Source organism: Mustela putorius, unplaced genomic scaffold (assembly GCF_011764305.1).
Source record: "Mustela putorius furo isolate JIRA1106 unplaced genomic scaffold, ASM1176430v1.1 tig00000640_pilon_pilon_pilon, whole genome shotgun sequence".
Classification (NCBI taxonomy): Eukaryota; Metazoa; Chordata; class Mammalia; order Carnivora; family Mustelidae; genus Mustela; species Mustela putorius.
The window spans coordinates 4,873,246-4,887,529 of record NW_025421432.1 but is presented as its reverse complement, the minus strand read 5'-3'; the positions used below and the strand labels follow the sequence as shown (position 1 = coordinate 4,887,529).

The 14,284-nt window shown below is 34.3% G+C and overlaps 1 protein-coding gene across 2 annotated transcripts in view; it reads left to right on the top strand.

Moving 5' to 3' along the window:
- The window catches only part of RASSF9 (Ras association domain family member 9), a 28,023-nt gene extending 15,559 nt beyond the window's left edge, over positions 1–12,464 (top strand). For both annotated transcript variants that reach the window (XM_004748593.3, XM_013054221.2), the window contains exon 2: positions 7,644–12,464. In XM_004748593.3, the coding sequence (XP_004748650.1) occupies positions 7,644–8,904 (1,261 nt within the window). In that variant the 3' untranslated portion in view covers positions 8,905–12,464. The remainder of the gene's footprint in view (positions 1–7,643) is intronic.
- The last annotated feature ends 1,820 nt before the right edge of the window (positions 12,465–14,284 follow it).

Below are 14,284 nucleotides of genomic sequence, written 5' to 3'. Positions count from 1 at the left end.
GAATTATATATGTATTCATACTGTATCAATTCTAGTTGTGTTCCTTGCTATAACATTGAATTGCATAGTGACATCAGAATCAAATCAACTTTAATCTTTTGAGGCATATAAATGTGTTTTGAGGTTTAATAAATAACTCGAAGGGAGTAAATTGTATTATGAGTTAAAATACTAAGGAGACAGTTCTCATTTCCCTATAGAATGAGAAGTTTGACTAAAAAGCATTTATTTACTCAACTTCATGGAAAAAAACATACTATGACAATATCATAACTTGGCTAAAGGTCAGTAAAATGTAGAATACTCATAACCCTTGGTGTGTATTCAGCAATCAGCACAAATAACTGGATTTGTAAATACAGTGTCATCTGCCATTTCACTTGAATAATGGTGACTTCTGGACAGTTTTCAAACCCAAGGTGTCTTCTAAATAATCCAAACAAGGTAGTGTTATATTCACTGTAGTTTTATGACTAAGGTAATTTTACAGACTATTTTTGACTTCTCTAGGCTTATTTTACATGCCTACAATGCCCCCAGTCTTGCCTGGGTGCTACAGATGCTTTCCCTCATTCCGCACTGTTGTTTCTAGGAATTTCCCTTTCATCCTGTAAAGACTGTAGGTCTTGGCCTCTATTTCCCCCAAACTCTGGGTCCATTCCTAATTCTGGTCTTTGTCCCTTCTGTTAGGGCAGAATAGACGGTAAACTAGTGGGAGAAAAACACAATGAAAACCCCTTCTGCAGACTCCCATTCCCCCCTAAAACCGCTGACACTGCCCTGGTCTCCTGACTATGTCTGTCATGTCATAGATATTCAAATACCATTTCTTAATGAAGGAGAAAGATTTATTAGTCTATGAATGAAAGTTTTTTCCTAAACTATAATTAACCCTGTTCTGAGTGTTTGTGTTTCTAAATGCAAGTATCAGCATTCCTTAGGACCAGTTCTGGGATTAACAGAGGGAAATCCAGTTGGGCAGGATTAATAATAAACATAAAGCAGGCTGTAGAGTGAAAGGAGGAAAAAAAGTTGCATTTTGGCAGTAGAATGCCAACTTTCGAGATTGGAAATGTCTCCCTTGTTTATTATTTTTGTTTTCATAATTTTTGTATTAGATTCTCCAGAACATACAAGGAAAAAGAGTAAAGGTGAAGTTGTAACATTGATTTTGTTGTAAATCTAGAAGAGGATTCTTCTGTTGCACCACTGTTGACATTTGTAGCTATAAGCTTTTGCTACCAAGAAGCTATTCTGTGCACTGCAGAACATTTATGTTCCCTCAACCCACTAGATGCTGATGGTACCCCAGAACTCTAATGTAAAAATAAAAAATGTCTCCGTGCATTGTCAGATGTCTCCTGGGGGAGGGGGGCAGAATCACCACTGGTAGAGAACCACTGGTTTAGAACGAGAGACTCTCCAGTTTAAAAAATAGGTAATAATAATAAGAAGGAAACAGAGAACAGTCTTTGAGCAATGGACCAGGACTCAGATATGCTCTTAGAGCTCCACAGTTCTTCATCTTTCAATCCATCACAATGTTGGCACAGGGGCCACCAATAGTTTGGACCTGGAAAGGTTTAACTATTAATTTCTAAGCATGGAATATGGTTCCCAGGAGACTTAAGCAATAAAAGCATTTCACTTTGAGTCACTCCTATACATACTGGCTAGATTGTGTCTATATCCAATTTTCGGGGCTGACCTCTGAAATAGTTGTAGTAGAGTTCTGTGGAAAATGCATTCACATGTTCAAATTATTTTCTATAAATATCTATAGATTGCATTCTAGTGTTTGTATAGTAGGTTTTAGAAGCTATCTTTAATGTAAGCTATCTTTAATTAATGTAATTCTTAATTAATTATTTTATCATTTTAATTATTCTCATTATTTTAAAAGTATGCCTCCAGGGTGCCTGAGTGTCTTAGTCCATTAAATTTCTGCCTTCAGTTCGGGTCATGATCCCAGGGTCCTGGGATTGAGTCCTACATCAGGCTCCCTGCTCAAAGGGAAGTCTGTTTTTCCCTCTCTCTCTCCCCACTGCCTGTGCTTTGTCTTTATCTCCCACTCTTTCTCAAATAAATAAACATAAATTAAAAAATAATGAGTAAAATAATTAAAAAAACAAAAAAAGTAGGCTTCCATATAATATATTAGTCCTAATAAGTTTTATATGTCAAATTTCAATTAAACTTTAATGTCTAGTATATACTAGGAATAAATGTTACTCTTTAATTTAATCCCCTGTGCCCTAACTTCAATGCTCTTTTCCTCTGGGCAGCTGAATAAAGATGGCCAAAGTTTATCCATTTATCTTCATTTTTCTCTGCTTTCACAATAAGTCTTTTTTCACTAAGTATGTTTTCAGAGATCTTCGGTTTGGCATTGTAATATCCTAGTAAATACTTTTTTTTAATCTTAAAACTCCCAGATTTAGATAGTTAATTTATTCTCTGATGATTTGTCCATATTTGTTGAAGAAATATTTGAGTGTATGAACATTGCATTTGTAATTATAAGCCAACTCAACTTAATTCTGTGTAATTGTTTTTGTGTTATTAAAATTAATTATCAATGGAAAAATATTTTTAATTTCTTGATTGACTATAGAGTGAATGCAAGAAGCCCAATATTTAATTTTATTATTTCAGAGTGAATATGGAAAAGTACCCATAAGTAAGGTTAATAGATGTTGTTGAAGAGCTTTATTTAGCATATGAATCTTATGAATCATATGAATCTTATGATATTCCAACCAAGGTGAACACCAAATAATGAAATAGCTATAGAATTTTATATATATATATATACACACACACACACACACACAAATATGTGTGTATATATATATATACACACATATATATAAATATGTATATATATATATATATACACACATATTTGTGTGTGTGTGTGTGTATATATGTATATATATAAAGTGTAATGAACCTCAGTAGCACAAATTTTAAACAAAATCAGAGGGTTATAAATCAGAGAAAGACTAAAAGTTTTCTTGGCTCCTCTGTGATCCCATGATTATATTAATGATGTTTTAAAATGTCTCTTATTGGAGTGCCTGGGTGGCTCATTTGGTTAAGCATCTGCCTCCGGCTCAGGTCTTGATCCCAGGATTCCGGGATCCAGCCCTGCATGGGGCTCCCTGCTCAGTGAGGAGCCTGCTTTTCCCTCTCCCTCTGCCAGTCCCCTGCTTGTGTGCTCCTGGTCTCTCTCTGTCAAATAAATAAATAAAATTTTTTAAAAATATATAATAAATAAAATAAAATGTCTCTTATTAGTCAAACAGTTAATTTATTATTGAAAGTGCCTATGCAAAAAATTGATGAGTTAAAATAGGTGAAAAAGTATTGTGAAACGTGTTAGAAAGTATTTGAAAATAATGTTCACTACTATACAAGGTCAATAAGATTACTGAATGAGCACACTAAAAACACTACACCCCTCTCTGTATTAAATAATAATAACAGTAATTTTGTTAGTGTTAATAACCTATATTTACCCAGTACATTTTTCACAATTCTCAAAGCTCTTTTACTTATTCTGTTATTTGATATTTGTAGCAACCTTATGAAAATGTAAGTCAGATTTTGCAGTATTGCAGTGAAGGGTACAGAGGGTTGGAAAATGAATGAAGATAGAAACTCAGTTGGGGCCATACTACAAAATAAATACAGTTTCGAATTCGAAGCCTGCTTAAAAAGTAGAATTTAAACATGATGAATCTTTTACTAGGCATGGAAGATTTATTATGGAAATTCGTTAGTCATTTCTTTTAAATATATTCAATCAAGGGGTAGAACTTCTGAAAATTACCTGGTTTGGATGATGGTTGTAAAAATTCCTCAAAATATTTAGGGATAACTGACTCAGAAAATATAAAAATGCTTAAGGCAGACTTAAAAAAAAATATTTGGAACCAGTCAGACTGTGATGTTATTATTAAGGAACTAATTTTCTCATATATAATGTAGAAATAACAGTATCTTTGGATGGTGCTTAATGACCACTAGGGTTACATTATCCACTTGAGCTGTAGCAGGTATCTGGGGGAGGCCACAGTAGACAAGCACTTGATCCTTCCCAAACAAAACAGGTCCCAATTGGAGTAGGGGCATGGAAGTATTGGGGAATTGGCATGTACGTCATCATTATTATTCTATGTAGGTTACCAAAGGATTTCCGGATCTCTGCTTCTCAGTCTTCTTCACAACTACAGTGTAGTGCTGAAGAGGGTATAGGTCATATGTCATCCTTTCTTACAGACCCAGAACTAATATTTCTGAAAAATGGAACAGGATATAGGGACTACTCTAAGGAAACAACAGTAAGGTGTTGTTACATATACATAAATGAGAGTTTTGTCAGCCAACACAGGTGCCCAGACCTGTCAGAAATCCTTTGGTACTGCATCAGAGTAAGAACAAGATTAATAAGGAAAAGTTAGAGAAGGCAATGCATTCTTATGTACTTTTTCCCATAACTGGCCATTGGGAAAAGTCCTCCCTTGACCAATTGTTCTATGTTCTAATAGGACATTAGAGTTCCATTCCTATCAAAGGCAAATTTATATAACAATGTTCCTGTTAAAAGAGTAGTGTATTTTATGACTTTTTTTTTTCCAATTGAATCCACATATCTAAATCATGAAAGGAGAGGTGCCCCGCTAGCTCAGTCAGTAGGGCATGTGACTCTTGATCTTGGGGTTATAAGTTCTGAGACCCATGTTGGGTGTAGAGATTACTTTTAAAAAAATCTTAAAAAGAAAATCATTGAACTCACAAACTTGTTTTTACAATATAATGGTTAGCACTGCGCTATGGAGCCTGCTTTCCTCCTTGGGTTTAAATCCTCAATGCACCACCAACAGTGTGACCTTAGGTGAATCATTAAAAACCCCTGTGCTTTAGTTTCTTTATCTATAAAATGGTGATAATATTATTACCTGCATTACAGAATTGTGAGGATTAAATGACTGATATATGCAGGAGCTTGAAACAGTTTTATTTGTTAAATGTTTTATGACTGATGGTTATTATCTTTGGGACTACTTATTTTTGGTAGGAATTTTTTTAACATTTAATCACGAATACTAAAAAATAGTATAAAATAAAGATGTCCTGTGTTCTTAGTTTTAATGTAATAGCTATTGGCATGATCTTATAAAGTTGATAACTGCAACAATTGCTCAGTTTTGTTATTTTTACCATTATTTATAAAAAGTGCATATTGAAATGGCTATAATTTAACATACAGTAAGTGCATGCGGCATGGTTTACTTCTTTTCAAATTATGCAATTTGGTAGGTAAACTTCTAACTGCATAAAGCAAAAAAAAGTTTGTTATCAAAACAGATGAAAGTAACGATTAATTTAGAGGTAATCTGTGCTGTACAGCCATAACACAAACAGTGTTAGTATCAGTTACTTTGAGTACTTACTGGTCTGCTTAGAATGTATTTGTTTGCTATTTCTCTACTAACTGAAATATAAAAATAATTCTGTTGCCCTAAATTCTACCTACATTTTTGCTGCTTAGAATTGTTAAACGATGAGTTTAAATATTGTCAAATACCACATTATTCAGTGTTGGGTCATTAAAGGTTAAATATTTTATAAGTGAACTATCATAACCCCATAGGATTTTTTGAATAATCATTTATAAAATGTTGGTATAGTTAGATATATCAATTTTATTGGGTCCTCTTTGTTGTTAGGTGTCACTAATTTGTCCTTTCACTGTTAGTAGTCACTTTATGACCTCAGGGAAGTCAGTAATTAAGGTGTAATAATTAGTCATTTAAAATAAAGATAATCATGTAGGATTAGTCACTTTTAGTACTAAAAGATAAACACTATAATTCTAAGTGTTAAAAGATTCTAGAAGCTAGGGGAAATTTCTTCCATATATGCTTCTTGTATGAGTTCATGTACTTCGAAGGTGCTACATAAATAAATTTTCACAACAAGCCAATTACGACTTGAAAATCTTGTCTCCATAAATCATATTGGATTATAATTCACTTTATATCATTTCTTTCTTAACATTCTTTTAAAGAGGTATTATGGGGGCGCCTGGGTGGCTCAGTGGGTTAAGCCTCTGCCTTCGGCTCAGGTCATGATCTCAGGGTCCTGGGATCGAGCCCCGCATCGGGCTCCCTGCTCAGCGGGGGAGCCTGCTTCTCCCTCTCTCTCTGCCTGCCTCTCTGCCTGCTTGTGATCTCTCTCTCCATCAAATAAATAAATAAATAAAATCTTTAAAAAAAAAAAATAAAGAGGTATTATGAAAGACGGTCAGTTTGACTTACACTCATGATGGAAATATGATCGTAAAAACTCTCTACAGAGTATAGCCCAGAAACCACAGAACTTCCTTGTTTCTTTTACTACCTCTATGGCTTTTTTTCTTCAGAAAACTGATTTTTTTCCCATCCTTCTCTGCTACAAAGGAAATTACAATCACGTCTTTACTTGTATATATATCCTAACTCTGACCACTTCCTAATACCTCTGCCGCTAAAACCCTAGTCTGGGCAATTCCCCTCTCTTTCTTAGATCTTTGTACTAGGCTTTCACCTAAGCCTGTCTTCCTCTGCTTTTGCCCCCTCCCCCCTTTTTTTTAAAGTTTATTCCATGAAACAGGCCGGATATACTTAAAGCATAAATTTGATCATAAATCTCTTCTGCTTAAACCTTTCTCATGGCTTCTCACTAAAACTGGAACAAAATCCAAATGCCTTATCATGGGATGTGCATTTCTGCTAGATCTCATCGCCTACCCTTAGACCTTTCCCTCTCTCCGGCAACAACCCCCAACTCTACTATCCTCAAGCCTCCAACTACCCTCGCATTCTCTCTGTCTCTAGAACATGCCTCATGACCCTTGCCCTTCCGTTCGCTCTTAGAATTCTCTTAGGTCTCTGATGGCCTTCTCAAAATTTATGCCTCTATTCAAAGGTCATCTTCTTAGAGGAAGTCTTTCCTGAACGCTGTGAGTAAAACAGACTTCTCTTTCTTCTGTCCCTTTATCTTGTTTAATTTAGTATTTACCACTACCTGCCATTATAATAATTACACATTTATATCTGTGTTGTCTTCTCCTTTGTGTCCTGTGGTGCCTTTGGTAGCTTCAGAAATGTCTAACATATGGTAGGCATGTAATAAACATTTGTTGGATGAAAGTATGACTGTTTTCAATAATGGTTTATTTTTACTTCTATGACTCCAATATTACCCCACCATTCCTACCTATGCTTCCATGGTCTTTAATCCTAAGGCTCCAGGAAAAATTGTCATTTTTTTTCTCTCTTTATTCATCTCCACTTTAATTATTATCTTACTCTAGCAGTTCTGACTGTAGTTATATTGTGGCTGACTTCTATAGATAAAATAGCCTCAGTTGTCTTTGGTGACAATTTGTTCTTTCCAGAGCTCACTAGGGAATAAAAGGAAATTAAGATTGATTTTCTTATCCCTGCATTAAAACTTCTGATTCATATGTACTCTCTGCCTCAAGATGCATCTCTCATTAAGGATAAAATCTGAAAAGGGTATTAAAGTTAAACCATGGTTCTAAGTTTACACAGGCGATGACAGAAATATAATGTATTTTGTTTTTCTTTCAGATCTCCCACTAAAGACATGGATTCAGAAGAGAAGGAAATTGTGGTTTGGGTTTGCCAAGAAGAGAAGATTGTCTGTGGGTTAACTAAACGCACCACCGCTGCTGATGTCATCCAGGCTTTGCTTGAGGAACACGAGGCTACATTTGGAGAGAAACGATTTCTGCTGGGGAAGCCCAGTGATTACTGCATCATAGAAAAGTGGAGGGGTTCAGAGCGGGCTCTTCCTCCACTAACTAGAATCCTGAAGCTTTGGAAAGCCTGGGGAGATGAGCAACCCAATATGCAATTTGTCTTGGTTAAAGCAGATGCTTTTCTGCCAGCTCCACTATGGAGGACAGCTGAAGCCAAATTAGTGCAAAACACGGAAAAAGTATGGGAACTCAGTCCAGCAAATTACATGAAGACATTACCACCAGATAAGCAAAAAAGAATAGTCAGAAAAACTTTCCGGAAACTGGCTAAAATTAAGCAGGACACAGTTTCCCATGACCGAGATAGCATGGAGACCTTAGTTCATCTGATTATTTCCCAGGACCACACCATTCATCAGCAGGTCAAGAGAATGAAAGAGCTGGATCTGGAAATTGAGAAGTGTGAAGCTAAGTTCCACCTGGATAGGATAGAAAATGATGGAGAAAATTATGTCCAAGATGCATATTTAATGCCTAGTTTCGGTGAAATTGAGCAGAAGCTGGACTTGCCTTCCGATGAAAACCAGAGTCTGGACGACCTGACTGAAAGTGATGGAATTGGACACCTGGAGGAGAGATTAGCATATTACAGAATGCTCATTGATAAGCTCTCTGCTGAAATAGAAAAAGAGGTAAAAAGTGTTTGCACAGAGATAAATGAAGATGCGGAAGCGGCCGCTGCAAGTGAGCTTGAAAGCTCTAATTTAGAAAATGTTAAGTGTGATTTGGAGAAAAGCATGAAAGCTGGTTTGAAAATTCACTCTCACTTGAGTGGCGTCCAAAAAGAGATTAAATACACTGACTCACTGCTTCAGATGAAAGCAAAAGAGTATGAATTCCTGGCCAAGGAGCTCAATTCGCTGCATATTAGCAACAAAGATGGATGCCAACTAAAGGAAAACAGAGGGAAGGAATCTGAGGGCCCCAGCAGCAGTGGGGAGGTTCCTTCCTTGACTCAAAGAGTATTTAACTTGTATACAAATGACACTGACTCGGACACTGGTATCAGCTCTAACCATAGTCAGGACTCGGAAATAACTGGAGGAGACGTGGTGCTATTGTCAACATAATTTGAATGGCTTGTTTCTGACCTACTTTAACGTTCATGTTTGTTTAACAGGAAAGTTTGTTTTAAATATCACATTCTGAAAAATGATGTAAATCATGTTGAGTATCCAGTAGTTAGTAAAAACAAGAGAAAGTTTATTTTTGATTTAAAAGTTCCAAAGTCACCTAATTATTACAAGTTCAGATGAGATGTTTATTAGGAATGCAACGCAAATAGCTTGCAGGTGTCTAACAGAAATGATTTGATGGGAATTATCATCTCTTAGAGCTTCTGTGAGAAATGATTTACACAAACAAAACTAATTCTTAATATTGCAGTCAATGTATTGAAACTAGACACATGAACAAGTAAAATTAAAAATGTGCTGTGATATATTTTTTTCAAAGCTATATCATTGGAATTTTTAAGTCTGTAATGTACATGACAATTATGCTGTTATAACTGTATTAATTCAGGTCTTGATTCTTCTCATTGATACTTAGAATATACATCATCTCTGAGACTTTCTGAACCCCTCTGCTTGTTTAGACCCAGACAACAGAAAGCGGGAAGGGCTCCCAGTGGGACATGTGCAAATACCAGCAGTGGATTGGGTGGGGGTATAGATAAGAAAGGGCCAAGGGCTACATACAACAGCAATTTTTTCTAAAAATGGCTAAAGTTATTAAGACTTATGCCTGGGCTTTCTCTGACAAAGCAAATCTTCTGATCAAACAAATGGTCTCTGCAGGTTTGTTTTTTGAGTGAGGTATGATGTGGGCTACAGAAAAAATCACAGGGTCACAGTCCTGTTTATTTACACCCTGTTCACAAAACAGCCTCCTATAAAGGCAACTTGGTGTCCTTTGTTTGGGTAAAATAGAGTTCTGCATACGCTAAGTATTAGCATTTTGCCTTTTAACCTACAGAGAGGAACTCACATGGACAAAAATCTTTTGTTCTTTTACACTGGAATTCAGATGGTCTCTGTAGAACTTCATCTAAGGTACAAACTAAAAAAAAAAAAAATAAAAGTACTAAGTGTACTAACTCTAACTCCTACTCCTTCCCCAAGGTTGCTAGTAACTAATCAACAAATTGAGAGACTATTTAGATCCTACCTTGACTGACACTTATTACAGTGCTGGACAAGGCTTGGTTTTGCCTGGTGCTTAGTTAGGACATATTCCAACCTCTCTCCTTTCTTTGTTTCTTGCCAGAGAACATGTGATGTAATCATATTGTAAACAATTCGTTTTATTGTTTTATTGTACTGTTAAATAAATACCACTGTGGTTTATTTTTTTCTTTAGCTGACACTTTTCCTGTATGTCAGCACACATGTAAGAATATTATTTTACTTAGTTTTAATATGTGGATATTGGTGAAGATTTCAGTATTTATAATTCCCTTTTATTCCCATGCTTACCATAGTGCATGTTTTAACTGAGTTTCTTAAGCTAGTTTTTCATTTCTCTAATCCCCAGGCTTTTCACCAATATTTGGGAAGATATTTAGGACGATTTAGTATTTCACTTTGGAGAGCCTCTGTGTTATCACTTCTAGCACCAAGATAATGCTCAAGGCTTTAGTTGAAATTGGCTGGTAAAGAAAGTAGAAATTTCCATTTCAGGGAAAATAAAGTGAAAAAGAGTAAATAATAATGGTAACATGGATTGAATTTAAAAAAAAAAAAAAAAAAGGAAAGGAATTGAATGGTCATCTGAGAAAGGAAAGTTTATTTGCCAAATATTCCATTAAATCATTCAGCAGTAAGGAAAGTGTTTGATATATTCATTGTTCAGTACTGGGGATTAAATTCAGAAGATTGTCATCAGTGATAAACCAATTGCAATTTTGTTTTCCAAAAGTGAAAGCTCTCTCTTTGTATTACTCCTTAGTGAGAAAATAATGAAAAGAACATTACCTATCTGTTATATAATTTGATTAATTATCTGAATTCGAAAGAGGTTCTGTTAAGAAATAGGACTGGAAAGATAATTTCATTTTAGAATCTTTGAATTAACTTCTGCTTTTATATAGTGCAGTACATACATTCTAAGGACCACTCCTTTATTTTTATAATAAATTATGTTGAAGACTCTTCTCAAAAAGTAGAACTGTTGATTTTTCAAATACACTTTAGAACTTCTAGTTGTTTTTTAGTTATACAAATGTATTTGTGCTTTTGACTCATTACAATATTAAATCAGTGACCATGCTGAATCTCTAATTTAGAGTAATATAATAATACAGATAAACAACTACAATTGCCTTCATCCTTAGATACTAAGCTATTCTTTATTAAAATGAGAATTTGAATTATAAATATAGAACTTGATAGACTCTTTAATGTTTTAATTCTGTATAGAATCTTTAAAGTGTTTATTAATTTTTGAGTAACCTAACAGGTTAACCCTGAAATTGCTATATGCAGCTAGAAGTAGCAAACCAAAGTGGACTCTTCTTCCTTCTTGTAACAATGTAGATTTTACCTTGTTCATCCTCCCCCTTGGAATGCCTTTTTTCCCTCTATCTGCCATACACAGAAACCTACCCACTTTGTCTTTTTAACATGTTGTGTTTTCTCTGAAACATTTATTCCATTCAATCAGTTGTAATATTTTATCTCAGATCCCACAACTACTTTAGGTGTATTTTTCATACAGGAACACTTACGTTACGGCTTAGCTCATATTTATTACGTACTTACCTACCTTCCTTTTCCCAATGTATTTTTTTTATTGTTTTATTACTTTGTCTTCTATCTTGTTAACTATAATCGCTCCAATCGACCTCCTTACCTCTTTGCCCCACCCAGTTTTTGAATTGAAATGCTAAATTTTAGAAGACCGCAACCATTTTTTTTACTTTATTTTTTTCATTTTTGATTTTTTTTACTTCAATCATTTTAAAAATTATTTCTGGGATGCTCATGCATTTTATATATAAATATGCATTTTAGCAGACTTCAAACGGTAATTCTACTTACAAATTCTTTAGGGAAGGCACGAAATCATTGTGCTTTGAAAAATTTTTGAATTTTATTTTTAAATCACAGTTACTGATTTAAGGCAACACAAATAGTCTTTTTAAAAGCCTCACAATGGTTAAATTATGGTATTTTCCTATGCATTGTATGCATGTAGAAAAAAATGTGCATTCTGTAGAACTGAAATTTAAGTAGTAGACACAAAATAACTTTAGAATATTATCCTAAATGAAATATCTGTTTTATTTTCTTTCTAACTCAAAAAAATGAATGGCCTCAGTGTATAGAAGCTATTCTAATACATTAAAATTTTATTTTTATATTATTTAAACATCTGTACATGACAAAACATATTTCTGTGGCTGAATTTTATAGTTTTTCGAAGTAGGATTATTGTTTTATTTAGAATGTATTTTTCTAGTTGACAAATGAATACCTTTTAATCCAGAAACAGATTTTTTTTTTTTTAAATATTAGGCTATTTCTTTTCATACTACCTGACTGGTTTAATAAACCTGATGTAACAAATATAAAGTATCTGTAATTTCTTCAAGTGTAACTAATCCAGAATAATAAAAGAAGTAGTTATACCCTTTTGTGTGACATTGCTTGTCTTTTTGGGTGTGTCCCTTGGCTATATTAAAAATAAATGTTATATTAGTCAGAATTATATAATTGCTGAATTAACTTACACAAGGTAAGATCAGGTATTATTTCATGAGAATATATAGCAAATAAGACCTAATAAAACTTTTTGTTAGGTTTTGTACATATCTGTTTCAGTTTGTCATGAAAGAATATCCTCACTTTACACTAGCAGGCTGGTTTTATGAGCTGGTATCTTGCTTTCTAGAATGAAATCCAGTTTAATGTAATAATATTCAAGTGTAAATGTTCCCTGCTATTATTTAATTGGGCACTACTTTATTTCTCAAAATAGGTCTTTAATTTTGACTGTCTTTAATAAATAAATCATTTGAAAATTAAGAAAATCATTTCATCCTTCTATAAATGAGCATGAAATGATTCTACAAAAAGATTGTATATAATGTCCAGGGGCATCACACAGGAATAAGTCAACACTATTTTCTTAGCCATATATACATTTATACCTATATGTGCATAGATTGTCTCTAGAACAACTCACAAATAACACTTAACATAGGACATTTCTCAAGAGGATATCTGGGAACTTAGGCCATGGGTAGAAGGAAGACTTACTTTTCATGCTGTACATTTTCTTAGAATTTGAATTATAGAATAATAATTTGAATATCATGTGTTTTATTGGTTGACAACTTTTACATTAAAATGTAAATGTAATGTATTACATTTTATATAGTATATAATATATATACTATATATATAATATATATAATCATATATATAATAATTATTGTATATAATATATATAATAATTATAATAATTTATATTATTCATATAGAGACACCTTATTTTGTTTGATGGCAGCAGGGAATCCTATTGTATCAATTATACTAATTTATTTCACCAGTACTTTCCCAGTGGGCATGTAGGTGCTCTCCAATTGTGTATCATTATAAACAGTGTTATCTAATCAATACATTTCTGTGAGGAAGGATTGAATCTCTAGATTAGAAATGTTATGTCAAAGGATGAGAAATGAATTTTTAAAATTTAATAAACTTTGCTAATTATTCTTTATGGAAATTGATCACTTAAGACTTGAGTTGAAACTATACTCTTCCCCCCGACCCGTGCTGTTTGTCTCTATTATTTTAAGGTAAATTAAAAAAAATTTTTTTAATTTAATTTAAAGATTTTTCTCATTAACAATATGAGTTGTTTTTTCCTTTGTCATTCTTAAAAAGCCCTTCCCACTGCATGATAACTAATTTTATTTTATTTTTTAATTTATTTTAAAAAATATTTATTCATTTGACAGAGAGCTCAAGCAGGGGGAGCTGCAGGTGGAGGGAGAGGGGTAGGAAGAAGACAGCTCCCTGCTGAGCAATGTGGGGCTGGATCCTAGGATGCTGGGATCATGACCTGAGCAAAGGCAGACGCTCAGCGGACTGAGCCACCCAGGTGCCCCGCCATATTAACTAATTTTTTTTTAATTTTTTTTAAAAGATTTTATTTATTTATGGGATAGACAGAGATCACAAGTGGGCAGAGAGGAGGGCAGAGAGAGAGAGGGAAGCAGGCTCCCTGTTGAGCAGAGAGCCCGATGTGGGGCGATCCCAGGACCCTGGGATCATGACCTGAGCCGAAGGCAGAGATTTTAACCCACTAAACCACACAGGCGTCCCTATGTTAACTAATTTTAAAAATAAATTTCTTTCGGGACACCTGGGTGGTTTAGTGGGTTAAAATCTCTGCCTTCGGCTCAGGTCATGGTCTCAGGGTCCTGGGATCAAGCCGCACATC